Source organism: Monomorium pharaonis, chromosome 6 (assembly GCF_013373865.1).
Source record: "Monomorium pharaonis isolate MP-MQ-018 chromosome 6, ASM1337386v2, whole genome shotgun sequence".
Classification (NCBI taxonomy): Eukaryota; Metazoa; Arthropoda; class Insecta; order Hymenoptera; family Formicidae; genus Monomorium; species Monomorium pharaonis.
Window position 1 is genome coordinate 14,424,527 of NC_050472.1, and position 22,335 is coordinate 14,446,861.

A 22,335-nucleotide genomic window follows, 5' to 3' on the forward strand; every position below is an offset into this window, starting at 1 on the left:
TTTGGGTTTAAGAGATAAATAATTTTTTCTATCGTGCTAGACGTGCTACGGTATGGGTTGCAGATGGAGGAAACGGTTATTTATTTTTTGCTTATGTTTAGATACTTTATTGCTCATTTTTTGTGAGGAAACGTGAAACTTTGCTTAGATCCCATGTTTGTTTTTGAATTTCTATCTTCAGAATTTATTATTTGTTGACTCAATTTAAAAGGAATCGGAATTATTTACTTGGTCATTTCGTCCATCTATGTTTGTCATTACGTTCCTAACAGATTAATCCTAAACGCGTAAAAAATTATCGGAGACCGTTGAAACGGAATTTCTTTTGTAAAATTATTTGTTCCTCTGACGAAGGGAAATCGTGGAATCTGCCGGACGTAACAATTCATAACACGTTTGTATAATGTACTGTACGTCGATTATATTTTTACTGTACGTGATGAAAAATTGCACTAATAATTTTATATTTATTTACATTAACTTGAAATTTACTGTTCTTTAAGATGCCGTTTGGTTTTTGTATTTCATTTAGACAGGGAAAGAGAAATTATTGTAATCGCGGAATCATGCACAACTGTCTACATGACGGTAAAGGGAGGGGGGGGGGGATTTTTCAACAAAATCATTGTAGTAACATTTGTATGAAAACTACAAAAGATGTACTTCATTGTGCAAAAAGTTCCATTTTTGCAGTTTGTCTCTTGGTTCTAAAAAAATTCATGAATAATAAAATTCATGAAAGGTATGTGCTTCCTTAAAGTTAAATAATTGTATAAGTAACGCTATAAGAAAAAGTCATGTAATATTTTTAATATTATAAGAAATAATACGTAGAAACTTACTACTATTGCGTAACCATATAAAATATGTCTGTAATTCAATTTTAGTGGAAATTAGAGTAAATGCGTTTCATTGGAAATTCTTCCATTTAAAGAATCTTTATAAACACACATGTCGAAAAATTTATCAATTTTACCGCACTAATTAGATATTTTTTTTCACTATCAAAGTATTTAGTATGATAAAAATGAAACAAACGTTTAAAAAACAACAGTTATTCACGTAACTTTTTAAACAAATTCCGATGAAGTAATCAATAAATGTGTAATACACAAAGCGTGCACTATGTATGAAAATGTCGTTTACACGTTTTCAAATAATTTAACTGGAATTGATCACAGGGCCAAAAAAAAAATAAAGATGTCATTAGTGGAATTGTTCAACAGATAAAATTTGTATAAAATGTAAATTATACACACATAATTAATATTCATATTAAATTGACTTAAAAAAAACTGCGCCGCTTCTATGAAAAAAATTTCGAAGAAAACGTAAATAACATTTTTGTTGTGGCTTTGTGCGAAAAATAAATAAAAGGATTCATTGTAACTTGTTCTAACCTGTAGCTAAACTAATAAAGTTAACAAAAAATAACTATTAAAAATAAGACTAGAGTGTAAAAAACTATAATTGATATAAAAAGTATCTTGAAAAAATCAATTTTGCAACAAATTTTTATAAACAAATTATTGTAAATTGACTGTACAAACTAATTATGCTAATCAGAAAAAATAACGAAAGAAATATTATAATATGTGTATAACATTTTTTGTGTCGTTCTTTGATGATTATGCTAAAAATAAATGTGTTTATAATAATTTGTTACAAAATTTTTAAAGCTTAAAAAATCCACACAATAACAATATTATTACTAAATTATTTAATTTATTTTAATTAATTTTTAAAAATGACATATTAATGATGTATATAAAAAATATTAAATATAATAATTTGTTAATATTCTAAATTTTCTAAGTAAAAAAGGTGTTGGTCTCAAAAACATAATATATATATTTGCATTACGCGAGCGAGCAAGACAGTAAGGGGGGCGAGCGAGATGAGAATAACAACGTACAAGAAAGCTCGATCCGATTCTTGGGCTTCAGCATGCTGTTATTCTCATCTCGCTCACTTCTATTACTATCTCATTCGTTCTTAATGATCTCTCGCTCGCTCCTTTTACTGTTTCGCTCGTTCTTATTGAATATCTCGTTCGTTCTTGTATTTTCTCGCTCGCACACATACGAAAAATCAGTAACTCTGTTACCGTCATTTCGTCCACATAGCACGGAACAGAACTAGGTAGCACGGACGCACACCAAACGAACGATTTTATTGACAGGGTCGAAAAGTGGATGTGGTACGTAATTCTACATCCACGTTTGGCGCTGATGCTACATCCACATTTCGGTCGCATGAAAAAGGCCGCGGTGGCCGCTCTCAGGCTTCTCTCTGAGCATAGTATATCTAAGCTCAACGAAGTTAGCCCCCCCACTTTGACTTTTCTTAATTTTTTTTACCAATCATTTGGTCGTCGCTTGGTGATGTTTGGTACCGTATTCAAAACGTTTGGTGGTTCCTCGTTTTTTCAGGAAATCAAAAATACAATTTACGCGACTGACCAATCAGGAAGCTCGTTTAAAGGCAAACATTGGGTCTGGGGCTCGATTCTTGAAGTCATTCGCAAGAGAAACGTATACGCAAATACTCGCTCTAACAGAAAGTTGTAAGTTTATTGGTTAATAGCCATACGATAGCCAATAAATTTCCAACTTTTCTGTAAGATCAGAATTTGCGAATACGTTTCTCTTGCGAATGAATTCAAGAATAGAGCCCCTGTTCACATTGCTTCCAACGCCCAGATATATATTTATCTCGTTTTAAGTGTACAAACATTTTTGAGGATTTCAAGCAACGCGAACAAACCTATTAATTACTATCATAACATTAATTACTATTTCAACATTGCGTTAAATAACATCAACACCCGATTCGAGCGCGTTGTCCTAAAGGCCATTACACATAAAATTCCGGACAACACAATACTTGATTGGGATTGGTCCATTTTCTTACAATGTAACTACACCTTAGTTGCACATCGGCGTAATAAGGCGATTTTTGGTGATCGTTTGGTACATGTAACATGTCACATCGACGAAATGTAGCGACACGAACACTCTCCGCGGCCATGTGCGCATGCTCTACGGTTATACGTACATGCTTTGCGGCCATATACGCATTCTCGGTAGTCATGTGTGCATGAAATAAAGGCGCGAATTTAAAATGTACGTGTATCTGTAATGATTCCTTTGTATTTTAATGGTATATTAATTGCCCAAATTCAAGCAGTTTTTACATATGGTTTCTAATAACTATATAATATATTATGATACAAATGCATACGAAAATGCGTGAAAGTATAAAGATCTTGTTAATCTTTTGCATGGAAAGTCGCAAACCCATGTGGTGCAGAGAATGCTTTGCACACACACACACACACACACGGGGGGGTGCAAGGGGGGCCTTTGGCCTCCCCTCCCGCACCCACCCCGTCCAAGTCGCTAACCCATGTGGACTTTACTTTGCTTGCAATATACATAGGTTGCCAATGTACGTTGCAAGCAAAGTAAAGTCCACATGGGTTAGCGACTTGGACGGGGTGGGTGCGGGAGGGGGCCGAAGGCCCCCCTTGCACCCCCCCCCGCGCGCGCGCGCGCGCGCGTGTGTGTGTGTGTGTGTGTGTGCAAAGCATTCTTTGCACCACATGGGTTTGCGACTTTCCATGCAAAAGATTAACAAAATCCTTATACTTCCATGCACTTTCATATGCATTTGTATCATAATATATTATATTGTTACTAGAAACCATATGTAGAAACTGCTTGAATTTGGGTACTTAATATACCATTAAAATACAAGGAAATCATTAATTAATAGGTTTGTTCGCGTTGCTTGAAATCCTCAAAAATGTTTGTACTTGAAACGAGATAAATATGTATCCGGGCGTTGGAAGCAATGTGAACAGACCCAATGTTTGCCTTTAAACGAGCTTCCTGATTGGTCAGTCGCGTAAAATGTATTTTTGATTTCCTGAAAAAACGAGGAACCACCAAACGTTTTGAATACGGTACCAAACATCACCAAGCGACGACCAATCGATTGAAAAAAAAAAATTAAGAAAAGTCAAAGTAGGGGGGCTAACAGAAGAATTAAAATTTGTTTTTGATTTCCTGCAAAAACGACGAACCACCAAACGTTTGGAATATAGTACTAAACACTACCAAACGACCACCAAACGATTGGTAAAAAAAAAATTAAGAAAAGTCAAAGTGGGGGGGCTAACAGAAGAACCAAAATTGGTTTTTGATTTCCTGAAAAAACGAAGAACCACCAAACGTTTGGAATACGGTACCAAACACTACCAAACGACCACCAAACGATTGGTAAAAAGAAAATTTGAAAAGTCAAAGTGGGGGGGCTAACTTCATTGAGCTGTATATCTAGACCGAGGATTGTCCCAAATTTCAGGGGTGGGGATAAAGCTTACGTACGATATAACAGGTATTTCCTTCTCTCTTACACACGCCTGCGTGTGAGAGAGAAGAAAATACCTGATATATCCTCCGTCCCTTTTCAACGTCTACGTTTGTCCTTTTCTACGTATACCTATACCCCCACTCCTAAACCGAGCAGGCCTGGGTACGAGCCTACCTACTTGGGCCGTATTAAACAAAAATAACTTAAAATTGATTTGAGTTACTATTTATAATGGTAATAACGTGCTACATTTGTAAAAGGCGTTATGAAAAAAAAAGTGACATATCGTTTCATCTGTAAGTATGCATATTAACCTTTAGAGAACCGACATTTTTTCATAAAAATAGTGATTTTTTGGCCAAAATTTTGTACATATTTATAACATATCATAATTTGTTGTACAAATATTTGTTCATCAATCTTCAGAGAACAAAATCTATTTGTCCTCTAAAGATTAATAAAACAATACAGTATAAATTATAATAGATGTATAATAATTATAAATTTATGTATTTCAGATTTCCCAAAACAACAAACATTCGAACAGCCTGGGAAAAAGCATGCAAATTACAAAAACCTGTGCCTAAAACAGCTCGTATATGTTCCGAACATTTTAGAAAAGATAGTTTTGAACAACACAAAGATTACAGTGTAAAACTATTAAAACAATCAGCGATACCCTCAATATTTTCATGGAACACAGAGGATAATTTAACAACAAATAACAGGTAAGACTTTATTATAAATTGTATATAATATATTCAAAAAATAATAATAAAATTGCATTTACTATTGAACAGTATAAACCAAAGTTACATCCAACACAATGTGGCTTCTATGTCTAAACAAGATCAAAATTGTGCTCACAAAAATGTATCTTTTTTATGGTATGAATTTATAAATTAAAAAAAATGATTCATAAAAGTCAATATTATTTATCTTGTAATATATTTATTGCGCACACACACACACACACACACACACACACACACACACACACACACACACACACACACACACACACACACACACATATTTTTTAGTGAACAGACTATTTCTTGTGATGAGGAACATAATGAGGAATATAATTTACTAAAAATGCCATCTATTAATGACACTGACAGAGAACATAATTTATGTTTATCTTCATCAGAAACACCAAAGCAGTATGTTCTTTATTTTTGTAATTTTATTAAATTTACTTATTAAAAAATATGTATAATACTTATAAATTATTTTATAGGCAATTAAAAAATACTAAAAGTCTCAAGATTCATAAAATATATCGTTCTGCAAGAATAGGAGATCTTACAATGCAACATTTTTCTATACCTCAAAGAGCTTTGTCAAATTTAGAAATGGTTCAAAGGAAGATCAATGAACAAGCAAGAAAAATTAAGCTACTGCAAGACCAAAATAGAAGATTACTTAAAAAAGTTTCATCATTACAAGATTTAAGGATGTATCGGACATACAATCTTAGACAAAAGTGCATGAAATTTGAAATACTTAAATATCTACGCCTAACGCATAGTAAATCTAAATGTAATAAACTTGAACGATAGTTGGAGTCTTATTTTTACTCTTATAAAGGTATTTTTCACGTATTTGCGATTTTCTTCACTTATGAGTTTAAACTTTTGACAGTAAAAATGCACAATTATCTCAAGTTATATTTTATTTCTTTAAAACGGTGTAGTGAAGACAATTGAAACTTAGCAGATATTTTCTTCTATTCATATACTAGATGTACAAAAAAATTAAAAACACTGGTACTATTTCTTCTATATTTTTTTAGCTGTTTTATCCGTCAAGATCGTCTTTTTCCATAAGATAGAAAAGGATACCATGTAAAATCAGTGAAGATTAAAATAGTTATAACTCAGTAACCGTTTAGTGGATGCGTTTTCAATTTTTTGTAGTACATTAGGGAAACTAAAAGAACAATTTCACAAATTTTTAGCAACTTTGTACCATTTTGAACTTCAGTCCGATACATCCTTACTCTTACATTTAAAACAAAAAAATCTTATTTCTGAAAATGCATTTTATGGATTAACGGTATATTGCAATTGATATATAGTTAATTTAGTTTCAATTTCTATATTTTAATTGACTGAATCTGAGAGCGTACTCAAACTTAGACCAGAAAACAAAAAATACAAAGAAACGAATTTAAATTCACACTTGTAGTAAGCAGTACCAGCAAAATATACTGTTCTTTACACTGATACTGCTTATTATCAAGATGAGTTTTAATTGATTTCTGATATTCTGTCTGAATGCGCTCTATAAAATTTTTCTGCTGCTCTTGCAGAAGAATTTATGCACAACTGATGATAAAAACATTACTCTAATTTATTCTCTGTATTACATTTATAGGAATCTTTGAGTGCTCTGATTTATTTAAAGCAAGTTTACAGAAGAAGAAAGTACCATTTACTTTATTTAAAGCAAGTTTACAGAAGAAGAAAGTACCTGAACTTAGGAAATTTGCAGTTACTTTGCAATTTTATTCAACTAAAGCATATTCATATGTACGCAAAACTTTTAAAAATTTATTACCGCATCCAAGAACAATTAGAAAATGGTATGAAGTAATAGATGGAGCTCCAGGATTTACCGCGGAATCTTTTAAAGCCATTAAATATAAAGCATTACAAGGAAAGATCATATGTAATCTTGTACTAGATGAAATGCATATTCGTAAAGAAATTAAATGGGATGGGAATAAATTTAACGGCTTTATAAACATGGGTTCAGAATTTTTTAATAAGAATAATATGAACATAAATAGTGGTTTAGTTGCTACAAATGTGTTAGTCTTTTTAGTTGTTTTAAATGCTTTAAATGCCCATTGGAAAGTACCGGTAGGATATTTCTTTATTAATAGTTTATCTGCAACTGAACGTGCTAATTTATTAAATATGTGTATCAAACTATTGCACGAGACAGGAGCAATTTTACATTCTATTACATTTGATGGTGCACATGTTAATAAATCTATGTGTGAAGAACTAGGTGCAAGTTTTCATCCAGAAAACCTGAAGCCTTTTATTCAGCACCTTCTTACTGCAGAAAAATTTTTTATTTTTTGATTCTTGCCATATATTAAAATTGTTAAGAAATGCATTGGCTAAACTAAGAATATTATAAAACAAACAAGGTCAATTAATAAAATGGCAACATATAAAACAATTACGTGAAAAAGAAAAAGGTGAGGGTCTTAGAGCAGCAACAAAATTGACAGATAAACACATTGATTTTTATAATGAAATAATGAATGTAAGACTTTCTGCTCAAACATTAAGTGAAAGCGTAGCAAATGCTTTGATATTTTAAAGCATAAAAGCATTGACTCATCTTTTACTGGAGCAGTGGCAACAGCAGAATTTTGTTTTTATTTTAATAATGCTTTTGATATTTTAAATAGTCGCAATAAATTTTCAAAACAACCATATAATAAACCAATTCCTTCAAGCACATTAGATACTTATATTAAATTTATAGAGAAGTTCTGTGATTATGTTAATAACTTGCGTGACGAAAGTGGTAAAAAGCTAATAGATGGTGTATGAAATAGAGGTTTTCTAGGCTTTATAACAGCATTACGCAATACAATAATTTATATAAGCACTTAAGTAATACATACAATTTGGAATATTTGTTAACTTACAAATTATGTCAGGATCATATAGAGAATTTTTTTTAGTTATATACGCAGTCGTGGTGGATTTAATAATAATCCATCATGCATTCAATTTCAGGCTGCATATAAGAAATTAATAATACACCATGAAATTACAGGATCAGAACATGGAAATTGTTCACTATTAGATGCAACATTTATTTTACCTGTCGATAATGGAATAAGTAGTATAATAGAAACAGAAAAGAACGATGAAGAAAAGCAGGAAACGATTTTGCATTCATTTTGTAATCCTGATACGTTATCCATGTTCTTATCAGATGTTGTACAATATATAGCAGGTTTTGTTATACGTAAATTAAAAAAAAACTTTACAACATGTTTAAAATATCTAGAAGAAAATTATACAAATAATATCTTAATAACAATAAAAAGTTGCGTGCAAAAACAGAGTTGCGTTAATAAAACCTTCAAAAAGTGTGACTATGGTATGTAAGAGTACAGAACGTTTTATACGAATGTATAAAGATAATATATTCAATTTACCGAATTTAAAAAAGCATATTATACATAAGGTTCGACAAGATATTATATACACAGAAATATTTCTTAATATGTTTAAACATATATCGTCACAAGAAGTATTTAAAATCACAAAGAAGAGTTGATAAATACTATTAGTACTTATTATGTAGATATAAGATTTTTTTATATTGCAAAAAATACAGATATATGTAAAACTAAAAAACGAATAAGGAAAAAAATGGCAAAACTTATATTGTTTAACAATGAATAAACATTACATAAATTATTTAAACATTTAATACAACGTGTTATTTAAATGAACCTTTCTAAAGTTTTAGAATCTTTCTATAGTTTTAATTTATATTTCTTAAATATTTACTTTAATATTTTTGAAAATTACGAACAATTTTTAAATATTTCTTTATATAAAAATTGTGTAGTATTTATCTTATTTTATCACTTTTATTATTCACATGTATACTTGTTTCTTTAATTATTTGTAAAGTTTAAGTGCAAATTTATATTTAAAAAGTAAGATTCATAAAATTGGCAAAGAAAAATAAATAAAATTACAGCTGCGAATATAGATTTAAGTACATGTGTTACTTCTAATAAAATAGGCCTAGCACAATGTTTTGTATTACAATAATGTTTTAACAATTTCTCATTTTGCATATCTACATGCCTTATTTTTATCTTTTTGTGTTTTATTATTATTATAGATTTCTTTATTATTATAGATTTAATTATACAAAAAGTTTTAATGAATAAATCGAAAAAACTTTTTTAGAATTAGTACAAAAAATTTTTACATACGAAAGTAATACTGTGCATTCATTGATCGGCATGCTTCTTTTAGATTCTAAATTATATACCACTTGATAAATGCCACAGTGTTATCTTTGTAAGCAATTTTTTTCGTACGAGTTCGAGAATCGGGCCCTGGATTGTATAGTTACGAACCTGTTCCCACACGAAAAAAGACAGAATATATCCACCTCTCTGTCGATTCTCTCCGCGCGCGTCGCGATGCACCAAGTCCCCTCCATTAATACAAGCTCTATAGTAGTAATAGAGCACTAAAAAAGTCATATATGTAATAAGACTATATTGCTAATGTCGGACTTATCCAATAGGAGGAGTGGGTAAAATCGAAGAGAGCCCACACAACACACTTTATCCTGAGGACATCCTAAATTATCCCAGACAGACGAAGGCAATCCCACGGATATCTCAATGAGTAGGTCTCGGGATATTCTACAAAAATATCGTAAAATATCTTAAGATATCATATGATATCCCATTATTATATTTCGATATCCCCAAAAAATATCTTAAAATATTATAAGATATTGTAAGATATTCTATAATATCTTACGATATCCTATTACATTCAAATAATATCCCATCATGTCTTTTATCTCTACAACTAATAGAGCGTAAATTAAATGTAAAGGAAAAGTGAATTATAATGTAATAAAAGAGTGACAAAAGCGTTAATTAAATCTCTAAGAAACGTAAGTTAAAACAGAACATAAAGAAAGTACACTTATTGAAACAATGTGGTATATATTAATAATACTAAAAAATTATAAAAAATGACATTAAAAATTTTTTTTGATTTTATACAGAGGAAAAAAAATTTTTAATAAGTTATTCTACATGCTATTTTGCACGCATATGTAAAAATGAATAAAAAACTAAAACTTCATACTTATTCATAAAAATATAAGTTAACTATACATATTTCATCCTTCTAATACCATCTATTGTAATGATCTATAATAAATATGTATGCACAGACAAGAAGTGTTCATGGATTATCACGTAGCGTTAGGATGCGTACGGTTTTCGAAGTCAAGCAACGTCGGCGATGGTTGACACTTGGATGGATGACCGTTTTTTCAGATCCCACACAGCACACTTTATCCTAGGGATGTCCCTGGGATGTCATTTTGGGATATCGCAATATCATTGGATATCCGTGGACTGTCTGCGATATCCAAGGGATATCCAAGGGATGCACAAATGTCCACCGATTTGACATCCTGTAGATATCTCAAACGATATCCAAAGGATGTTCAAAAGATTTCCTGAGAGATCGTAATATACCCTAGTGAAAAAATTTGTCAGAATTAAAAAAATTTTTTTCAGGATTTCTGATAAATGTTTCGATTTTTTATAATTGAAACGTTTCTCGGAAAAACTTTAAAAATAAAAAATTTTGATTAATTTAGAAATTTTTGAATATTTCTAAGTATTTTTGAGAGTTTCTAAGAATTGAAAAAAACTTGAACAAAAAATAAAAAATTCTAATTATTTTTACGGCAATTTTGTAAGAAAAAGAAGACTATAATATAACATGTTTTAGCCAATCCACAGTCGTACCTGTTAAAGCATGTTTAATAGTTTAATATCTCTATACCTGAAAAAACGGTCACCCATCCAAGTGTCAACCCTCGCCGATGTCGCTTGACTTCGAAGACCGTACGCATTCTAACGCTTCGTGATGATCCATAAACACTTCTTGTTTATGGATTCATATTTGTTATAGATCATTACAATAGATGTTGTCAGAAGGATAAAACATGTATAGTTAACTTATATTTTTATAAATAAATATGAAGTTTTACAATTTTTTTTACTTTTTTTACTATTTTTATGTATGGGCGCAAAATAGTATGTAGACTAACTTATTAAAAAATCTGTTTTTGCTCTGTTTGTATAAAATAAAAAAATTTTTTTAACGTCATTTTTTATAATTTTTTAGTATATGTGGCATATTAATAATATGCCACATTGTTTCCATAAGTGTATTTTCTTTATGTTCTGACGTTTTAATCTACGTTTCTTAAAGATTTAATTTACACTTCTGTCACTCTTTTGTTACATTATAATTAACTTTCCCTTTACACTTGATTTATGCTCCATTAATTGTAGAGATAAAAAAGATATGATGGGATATTATTTGGATGTAATAGGATATCGTAAGATATTAATGAATATCTTACAATATCTTATAATATTTTAAGATATTTTTGGGGGATATCGAAATATATTAATAAGATATTATATGATATCTTAAGATATTTTACGATATTTTAAGATATTTTTATAGAGTATCCCGGGAGTTACTCATTGAGATATCCGTGGGATCGCCTTCGTCTGTCTGGGATAATTTGGGATATCCTCAGGATAAAGTGTGCTGTGTGGGTTCCAGGCTAGATATTACAAGTTATTTTCCTGTAATCCGAGCGTGTAGTGCGAAAATACTACTTATTATTACAATACTTCAGCCTGTAATTTCATGTAATACTTTTATGTAGTTCCTGTAATATAATTTTCTGTAATCCGCTGTAGTTTCTTTCCGTAAGGGTCCGTCAAAAATCACTCCATGGGGAGCCCCAGTGTTGAAAATCGGAACGGAAAGCTTGCAATTGGTTGATCCCCTCCATTTCGCCTTTCCGATTCTGTTCCCGAGGCCCATGTGACAGCATCCTAAAAGCCATAGTGTGCATGCTCCCGACTGCTCCCGACCAAGGTCTGGGTATCAATTATGTAATTTTTCCCCTAGGATGGAATGTGAAAAATGAAAAATTTCACGTGAACTTTAATGATTTCAGCGATTATGTAACTTTTCGAATTGATGCAATGTGAAATTTTTCACGTGAATGTTTTAGCCATGGGATTCGTTGGCGAAAAGGCGAAAATTTAGTAGAGTCTAGTAATTTCAGTTTTTCTAACTGAATATGACTGTGTAGCTAGACTTTTCATTACATGATTACATGTCAATCAGCAAGAAAGGTATAACCTAGGTATAACCTACTACATATTATATTAATAAAAATATGTGTGTGTGTGTGTGTTGATATACTACATAATTACTTTCGTAATTTATTTAAAAATTTATTACTCTTATAAAATTATATACTCGATCTAATAATGGTGGGTGTTGCAATTGAAAAGACGACATCAAAGAATGAATTTATTAAGAATTAGAAGAAAAAGATTACGTGATTAAGTAATTCCTTTGAGATACCAGAATCACAATTTATTACATTATATTGATAAGTAAAGAGAAAATGTGGTTATGATTATATTATTAATTTAAAAAATAGAAAGGTAAACCCTCGTTTCAAAACAAATTTAAGTAAAATTAAAACGACCAAACACGAGCTAGTACGGTTTTTGAAAGCAATTTATTTTAAATCCATACAATCTGAAAACCTCGTACGTTTCGACTGTACTTAGCCTTCAGCAACATTAGAAAGTGATAGCAATTTATGGAGCGCAGTATAAGTAAGTGAGTTATAAAATATCAAGCAATGTGCAATGTAAATAACGTGGACAAAAGACAATAAGTTAGAAATAAATAAACCGATAGATAATACAATCCTCTTATAAAATAGCCATGTTTGAATCATCGATATGGGTACTTGTTATTGTCTACATATACCTATATGTTATAAACTGTCGCAATTATATTATTTTTTATAAAAGCAATTAAATTTTGCAAAACATATTAAAAATAAATAGCATTAACTTATTTACTTATTAATTTCATTGTTAAATTTAACTTTTTCTATAACCTTTATAATTTGATGGAAATTGCGATCTATTTAGCACTAAGACTTTGAAGCGTTCAAATGGTTAATTTGACCATTTTGAAATTATTTCCAAGATATCTAAATGTTTTCTTAAAAAAGTTCTCTTAAAGTTAAATATAATATGTTTATATAATATGCTTATGCCTTAGGGTGCGGTCCCATGGAGCGGATTATGCGGAAGCGGAACGAGCGGATCACCAATCACAGGACCATTTCGACGGAATCTTTAAAAGAGTTCTATCAGAATGATCCCGCGATTGGTGATCCGCTCGTTCCGCTTCCGCATAATCCGCTTCATGGGACCGCACCCTAACGCCTTAAATCTCATTGTATAGGCACCGCTTTAGACCGTGTCTAAAATACGTCTTAATGACGTCTTTATATCCCGATTTTGGATGTGTGCTGTCTGGGAAAATAATCGTCAGATCATGACTGAAATATGACTTCGAAATGACGTCATCATGACGTCAATTTTAGGTCATGTAAAAAAATGGTCATTTTGACGACATATGACCAGATATGACCATTTTGGGACGTCAAAATGACGTGGGCTTGCTACCTGGGTCGGACATAAAAATATGTACAAAATATTTGGCTTCCGAAAACGACCAATCTCCAATTTAGTTCAAATTTTGGAAATTTTTTTTAGTGAAAAAAAACATGCAAGAAGGATTTTTGGCGAATCGAAAAATTTTTTTTTAAATGTCGGTAAGTAGGAAATCCATAATTTTGACAAAAATTTAAATGTGTGTTTGTGTATGACCACAGCAAAGCAATGTCTTTGTTTACATTTTTTATGGGTGTACTTGTAAAATGAGTAAGTGTTAATACCGTTACCATACATTGTATTGGAAACCTGCAAACACATGTGAACTTTACTTTGTTTGCAATGTGCACATGGGTTAGCGACTTGGATGGGGTGCGTGAGTGAGTGAGTGAGTGAGTGAGAGTGAATGAGAGTGAATGAGAGTGAGTGAGAAGTGAGTGAGGAATGAGTGAGGAGTGAGTGAGTGAGTGAGTGAGAGTGAGTGAGAAGTGAGTGAGTGAGTGAGTGAGCAAGGAGTGAGCGAGGAGTGAGCGAGGAGTGAGCGAGGAGTGAGCGAGGAGTGAGCGAGGAGTGAGCGAGGAGTGAGCGAAGAGTGAGTGAGTGAAAAAGGGAAGGAGGGAGAGAGCAAACGAGCAAGCGTAACTAGATAAATATGTAGCTAGGTAGCTAGGCAGCTAGGTAGCAGTAAGTATGCAAGTAGGTATGTATGTTGGTATGTATGTATGTAGGTAGGTATGTAGGTATGTATGTATGTATGTATGTATAATTAAACTTTACATTTTTTAATTCAAAATTGCAGAAGACGTTTGATTATTGTAAACAAAAGATAAAGAAAATCAAATTGCAATTATTATTTTTAAAGTGAAAAGTCAAATAGTGCGCGCGCAGCGCGCGCCTGTAATGTTCTAGTGTTTCTAAAAATAAGATTGAAGACCATATTTTGATGATGCATTAGGACAAAATCATCTCAAACAGTCATTTAGAAATTAAAGTCAGATGTTAAAATAACTTATACTATTGTTAGACCATCAGTAAAGGTTATAAGTCAAATGCAATTAAAAGTCAAATACAACTGATGACTGGTGACTCAACATTTCTATCATCTTCAGGATTGTTTTGTAAACAAGCTGCTTCAATGTTTAGACCATCTTCGGGAATATTTAATAAGCCTGCTGCTTCAGGCGTTAAAAGTTCTAAAACTTCTTCGAAGTTAGACAAAACTACTTTAGAAAGAAAGTCACCTTCTGTTCCTTGCGTATGGCTGCGTCTTTTTGATTCCTTTTTTAATATATAAGCTTTCATATTTTTCCACGTCTACAAAGATCATATAGGATATTTTCAACTTAATTTTATCTTTATTAGGTTAGATTAGATTAAAATAGATTGGGGTCGGTGCGTCAATGGCGCTGTATGGCGTCCCCGTGTGGGCTGAAAAGGTGTACGCCAGCCGTGCGCTGTCCCGTAAGGTCTGCGAGGAGCAGCGGCGGCTGGCGGTGAGTCTCATACGGGGCTACCGCACCTCAAGAGGCGACGTGCGTGCTGGCGGGATCCGTTCCTTGGAACCTCTTGGCTGTGGAGCACCTGGAACGCTACTGTTGGCGTTCGAGGCTTTGCGGTGAGGGGGGGATCCCGACGGCGCGAACGGTCGTACGGTGGAGCGACCAGGCCTGGCGGCTCACGGTCGCGACGGAAGGAGAGGTTGGCCTTTGCGACGGCCGGCCTCAAAGCCGTCGGGGCGATCCGTCCGGTTCTTCCGAAATGGCTGGATCGCCGGCACGGAACACTCTCCTACAGGATGACGCAGGTGCTCACCGGACACAGGTGCTTCGGTGAGTACCTGCACAACAAGGTAGAACGCGAGTCGATGACGAGATGTCACCATTGCGGGGCGGACGAGGATTCGGCGCAGCACACTCTGGAGATATGCCCAGCGTGGGCGGACGAGCGCCGGGTCCTCGCGGGTGTCCTCGGCACCAATGATCTCTCGCTGCCGGGCGTCGTGCGAAAGATGCTCGACAGCGAGGAAAACTTGGAGGCCGTGTCCTCCTTCTGCGAAGAAGTGATCTCGCGGAAGAAGGACGCGGAGCGACGGCGCGAGGTCGAGCCCGATGCCGACCTCACCCGTTGAAAAAGATGGGGCAGGAGGAGAGAGTTCGCGGGCCGAATGGGTATCCCGTAGCTCCCTCCTCTCCTGCCCCCTTAGGGGGCCGATCGGAACGGCCCCCCGGGATGATAGGGACGGGGTGGGGGATGGATGCGACATCTTCGCGACGAGCTCTCCCTCCCCCCCGCGTCGAAGGAGATTCGCGTCCTACCTTCGCGACGAATAGGGAGGGTGGGCGTGGAGCGGGGTTGGCGTGCGGGGGTTCGTCCTCGCGCGCTGATCCCGCTCGCGTGAGGTGAGGAGGCAGGGGCACTACGGGGGGAGTCGCGAACCACACGAGAATTCTGCGGCTCCCCCCGCCCCTGCCTCCTCAGGGACCGATGGGGGCCTTCGCGTGGGGACACAGAGGTCTCCACTGCCGTAAAGGCAAATCGGTCCCGAGATGGAGGCGGGGAATACGACGTGGCCGCGCATTTCCCGCCGAGTCAGGGCGACGCGGGCTCGCCGAACTTCTCCACAAAGAGAAGTCCCAATGGCTAGTCTCGAGCAGGGCCCTCCCCACCCTCCTCCCCTTCAGGGAGTTTGAGAAAGGGGAGGGCAACGGTGCGGTGGCCAGGAGGCTGGAATACCTTGTGTGATCCCGTTTCCCGGCCTATAGCACCGGTAGACAGCCATACTAGGGTTTTTAGTGGGTATTGAGGAGTTTCTTCTGGATTCCCCGAGTCCCACATATCCTCTGCCGATTCCCCATCGGCGGAGGAATGCGTAAACGCATTTTCCCTAGTATTAAAAAACAAGATTAAAATAGATTAATTTAAATTTAATGTTAAAAAATTAAATAAGATGAAACGTATATACAAACCTTTGCCCCTTTCTTCCCGTTTTTTCGGGGTCCTTCTGCAGCTGCATTAATTATGTTAGCAATATTATCCCAATACTCAACCTAAAAGTTATATTGTTATTACGTTATTTTTATTATATTTTTTGTCTAATAACATTCTTTTCCAACTCATCATTTTCTTCGACTTTCTGTTTTTCTATCTGTTCGTCCTCTTACTAACACCGGATTTTTTTTTAAAATAATATTTAATAAAATTAATAACATTTCCTTTTGTTTACCCGCTACGTTCATTATTCTTTCTATTATATGCGATTTTTGGCGATCTTCTCTTGCCCGTTGGTTTTCTGTCTTTTGGGGGACAAAGTTTTCTTTTCTCTTTTGGAGCTCAATCGTGGGAGTGGCTTGATCCCTTATTTTTTGCGATTGTTTGGTACATGTACCGAATGTTTGTTCGCGTCGCCATGCCTCGACATGCTTCTACTCCAACGCATTCTAATAGGTTGGCGTTATCAGAATCAACGTATTGGAGTGCGTTGGAGAAGAAGCATGTCGGGGCATGGCGACATAAACAAACCATTCGGTACGTGTACCAAACGGTCGCCAAAAATAAGGGATCAATCCACCCCGACGATTGAACTCCAAAAGAGAAAAGAAAACTTTGTCCTCCAAAAGACAGAAAAGCGTGCAAGATCGCCAAAAATCGCCTTATATACACACGCGCGCGCGCACGCACGCACGCACGCACGCACGCACGCACGCACACACACACGGGGCGGGTGCAAGAGGGGGCTTCGTTCCCCTCCCGCACCCCTCCATCGGTAGAGGTGCCCAAAAAGTCGCAACCCATGTGGAAAGTCTGTTGGTTACTGTGTCCGTTTGATCTGTACGCATTTGGTCCGTGCGCATTTGGTTTGTGCGCATTTGGTCCGTGCACATTTGGTTTGTGCGCATTTGGTCCGTGCGCATTTGGTCTGTGTCCGTTTCATTCAGCCTGCTGTGTCAGTTTATTACTGTGCCCATCTGGGACGCTCCCCTTATTCACACTTCTCATACAACACACACACATATTTCATGACTCCAAAATGGCACCCATGCAAAGACCATAGACCTTATAGATATAGACCGGCAATTGCCTACAGTTTGTGTATAGAAAACGGTGGTCCGGAAGAGGTGCGAGAGAGAAACAGACTTTTTAGTACTTCTTTCTCTAAAGTTACCGGAAATAACTATCGCGCATATCAGCGCACATAGCACAAAGTTCCGATTAAGCTCCCAGGGAGTTCATTTTGCTGAGCTCCCGAGAAGCCTACAAAATTCAACAAAACAAGCTTTCAGGGAGTTCATTTTGCTGAGCTTCCAAGGAGCTTACAAAATTCAACAAAACAAGCTCTCAGAAAGTTCATATTTTTGAGCTTTTGGGAAGCTAATAAAATTCGACAAAACAAGTTCCCAAGAAGTTTATTTTGCGAAGCTCCCAAAGAGCTTACAAAATTTGACAAAACAAACTCCCAGGGAGTTAATGTTGCTGAGCTCTCGTTGGACCTAACAAAACAAGCTAACAAAGAAGTTTGTTGAGACACTCGAGACTCAAGATTGTCAAACTAAAAGTGTGGTACTTTGTCCCTGGAGGGACGGCAACCCAAAGAGCAAAGAAGAAGAAGATTGTCGAACTTATAGTGGAGCGGAACTTTAGATAAAAAGAGTACGTAATATTAATTTATCTTACATTTTAATATACAAACATTCTGCCTTAAATACTGTTTTCGTCCTGAAATCTGTTTTTCTCTTAAATATACTCTTAAATGTACATGTTGCCATACTATCTTTTACAGAAGACAGACTAATTTTGAGAAATGAGGATTATGAATACGGGTCTGTTGTGACCCATAATCGCTGCTTCCAAGGAGCTCGCAATTAGTAGACATACGAGCTCCCGGTAAGCTTATATGGAAGCTTTCCGGGAATTACTTTAACTCGCAGGGAGCTCTTAAAATATGACTTCTGAACTCCCTGTGAGCTTAAATGAAGCTCTCAGAGAGCTCCCAAAAGCGGACATGAGAGCTCCCGGGAAGCTTATATGGAAATTTCCCGAGAACTATTTTAAAGCTCGCAAGGAGCTCTTAAAACATAATTTCTGAACTCCTTGCAAGCTTAGATGAAGCTTGTAGGGAGCTTATATAAAAGCTTCCCGGGAATTACTTTGAAGCTCGCAGAGAACTCTTAAAACATGATTTTTGAACTCTTTGCGAGCTTAGATGAAGCTACCAGAGAGCTTATATGGAAGCTTCACGGGAATTATTTTGAAGCTCGCAGGGAGTTCTTAAAACATGATTTCTGAACTCCCTGCGAGCTTAAATGAAGCTCTCAGGGAGCTCTCAAAAGCGGACATAGGAGCTTCCGGAGAGCTTCGTGCGAGTTCTTTTAAAGCTTAAATGAAGCTTATAAAAAATTTTGTGAGCTCCCCGGAAACTCTCGTGCTGTGTGGGATGCATATATATATATATATATATATATATATATATATATATATATGCGTGTGTGTATATTTGTTCATACATACTCCAAATATACAGATACGCCTGGTCGCGTACGAACATCGTGTCGATTACCCACGAGTCTTACGCAGTCGAACTACATAATTGGAGGGAGAGGGGGGTTTGGGTCGATCTCTGCCGAATCTACTTTTCGTCCCTTGGACAGCGGGCTTGCCTGTCAGGACGCTTCACCTCACAATCCCTCTCATCCCGTGGGCAGTGGGCTTGCCTGTCAGAGCGCTTTTTACCCACGAACCCCTCCAATGACAACTTGCGTAGATCCGCTCAACCCCGAGCCTAACACAATTCAGTAGAAATATCGCGATTCTTTCGGGACGGAATAAAACCTCCTAAAGCCTCTACAATCCTCGCGTCCTCTTTATATCAAATCGACAAAGAAAAAGAAAGAGAGACTTGAACGGAGAAATCCCTCAGGACAAAAATAAATCCTTAATCGGCAACCTGGTCGTGTCTCTAGATAAAAACCTTTTTTTTTTCTTTTGAGTTTCTGAAAAGCTGCCTGGCGCGCGCTACGCATCATAACCATGGGTACCCTTATAACAAGCACATTTAATTTCACCGTAGTACATTATGCTGCGATCTCGACAAGGAGGGCGAAAACGCTAGCTTAAAAGACTCAAGTGGCGCCTCATAGAGGCCGGGAAGTTCGATCCTCGAACTTTCGAATGGCCACTTTTCCCTGAGTCGTCGCCCAGACGACACTGGTCGCCCGGGCCCTTCGACCTGACGCCTCCGCCACGGACAACGGGGCGCCCGACAGCGGCCCGGTGCTACTTCCTTCCGCTCCATTGGATCCACTCGCGGCCCGCAATCCGCGTCCTCAATCCGGGCCACTTCCAGCAGGAGACGTAGCCCCGGTCAGAGCTCCCACGAGACCACTACGACGAGCGGCAAGTCCGGCCACCCCCGCGCCGATTACCCAGAATTACTGCTGACGAGATTCTAACGGCATCCCCCTTGAAACTGATCCTTGCCGGTCATGCAACACCGCGGTCAAAAGCTGTTTATAAAAGGTATTACAAACCTCTCCATGAAAAGTGCGCTCAGGAGTCCAAGAAATCTAATCATACATGTAAATAATATATTGATATAAATATACATATACATATACACATATGTATTTTCGAAATCTTACTTTCTCCCCCCTCCCCTCCTCTTTCCGCGAGATTCCCTCTAAAGGGGGTTCACTCTCGCTAGCTACGCTCCTGGGGGAACGGCTCCCACTCGGCCCTCGCACCCCCCCCCCCCCCCGCCCAGGATGCAACAGTATTATACATTTTCTCATGGTGTAAGAAGATAAGGTGTTCCCGAGATGCGCAGTATCGACCAATCAGAGATTTGCCCAAAATGTAAAAAGCAATATGTCTTCCAGCCATGCTCCCAATCAAGTATCAATCGAAGTGAGATTATATCGCACTGATCTATCTATCCACATCTACTTTTGTGAATAACACGGTATTTAAAACTTATTGTCAGAACGACCTTCACATATTATTTTTATATTTAATATTATCATTATTATTATATATTGTAATAATATTACTATTTAATGTTAGGTTTATGTTAAAACACTACAACAATCATGTGTTAAACTGATATTAAATACAGAGTTAAACTAGAAATACGACTATTAGTTTTCGGTTGCAATACTAATTTACATTATTTGTGTACTTTCTCATTTTATAATATTTTTTTACTAATTTGCAGTCAATTTTTAACTATTTATTTGTTATATTTATTATTAAGTTTATTATTTTATTTTATACTTATATATTTTTTTATTATATGGTTTTGTTTAAAAAAAAAAACTATTTATTTTATTTGTATTTTTCACATTCTTACAAATTTTGTTCATATTGTATTAATGCTAGATTTGAATTTGACGCTACATTTTAGGCAACACTTTGATTGGCTACTCAATATTTGACCCGCCATTATGCGCAATAAAACACCTTATCTTCTTACATCATGCATTTTCTATCTATCAATCTAGAAAATGTATAATACATTTTATAAATTATAGAAAATAATATCTTATTTAAAATAAATATTATTTATTTTTTACAAAACTTCTGCTTGGTACTATTTGAAAAAATATTTATTCCAATCTAGTAAATTTTTTTTTCAGTGTATGTTTAGCAAAGTTTAAAAAACGTTACGTGTGGAACGTTGTGCACGAACTTTATAATAACAGTTTATATAAGTTTATCAAACGTTTCACAAATGTTGCAAATGAATTTTTCACTGACCTTTTATATATATTTTACAAACATTTCACAAACGTTACATATAAAGAGTAAATGCGTGAGGACATTTCTGGTTGTGACGAGAGTACATAAATGTCTCTGAAATGATACGGAAAAGGTCACATAGTTTAAATGTTACGTTATTGCAATGTTACTAAAACGAAATTTTGTTTAGTAGGTTTATTTAATCCTTACAAATTTTTTACATTATTGACTTTCAATCAATTTTCATCAATCATAATTGATATAACGGTATTCACACACATATGTGCACATATTATTTATTGTACTACACACGTTATTTAATTCTCATTTATTATAAGAAATATTTTATAATAAAATTATTTCACTAATATTTTGGAAATGTCAAACTATGTTGCAAACGCTGTCTATATAATTTATTATCCAATTGTGCTAACTGACAAAGAAAACCTCTATTTGGGTGAACATCTCGATTTGTACGAATTAAGTGTATAGCGTCAACTGCTGACATATTTTTCTTTATCATCAAATATGCGAGAACACATGTAGCACTGCGAGATACACCTTGCATGCAGTGCACGAATATTTTACCTACAAAATATGAATTTTATTTTATATATAATAATAAATAATAGGATATTTAAAATAGGATATTATTTTATACAGGTTAATTCTTAAGTAAATGCAAAAAATTTAAGAAGATATTTATTAGCTTATTTTATGCAAAAAGTTGTATAAACATATGCCCTAAATTGTTTTGCTTTCAAAATATAAGTGTGTAAAAATTGTTTCATGTGTTTTTAGTTGCTTTTGAATTAAATAAAATTGGAAAACCTATTTTAATTTTAATTTTTTTTAATTTAACTTGAAAACGTGCAGCTAATCGTATAAAAAACATGAAA

At 35.3% G+C, this 22,335-nt stretch overlaps 2 protein-coding genes across 3 annotated transcripts in view; both read right to left on the reverse strand.

The window, feature by feature from the left end:
* Positions 1–14,952: 14,952 nt before the first annotated feature.
* On the reverse strand, positions 14,953–17,552 carry LOC118645916. Its single transcript, XM_036287842.1, has 3 exons — positions 16,672–17,552; positions 16,439–16,589; positions 14,953–15,542 (listed from the first exon to the last, which is right to left on the reverse strand). Exons 1-3 carry the CDS (start codon positions 16,716–16,718, stop codon positions 15,381–15,383), a joined length of 360 nt encoding a protein of 119 aa, XP_036143735.1. The 5' UTR covers positions 16,719–17,552; the 3' UTR covers positions 14,953–15,380.
* Positions 17,553–21,321: 3,769 nt separating this feature from the next.
* Positions 21,322–22,335, reverse strand: part of LOC105832625 (dual specificity protein phosphatase 3) — a 66,743-nt gene continuing 65,729 nt past the window's right edge. For both annotated transcript variants that reach the window (XM_036287840.1, XM_036287841.1), the window contains one exon: positions 21,322–22,024. In XM_036287840.1, coding sequence (XP_036143733.1) covers positions 21,801–22,024 — 224 coding nt within the window. In that variant the 3' untranslated portion in view covers positions 21,322–21,800. The remainder of the gene's footprint in view (positions 22,025–22,335) is intronic.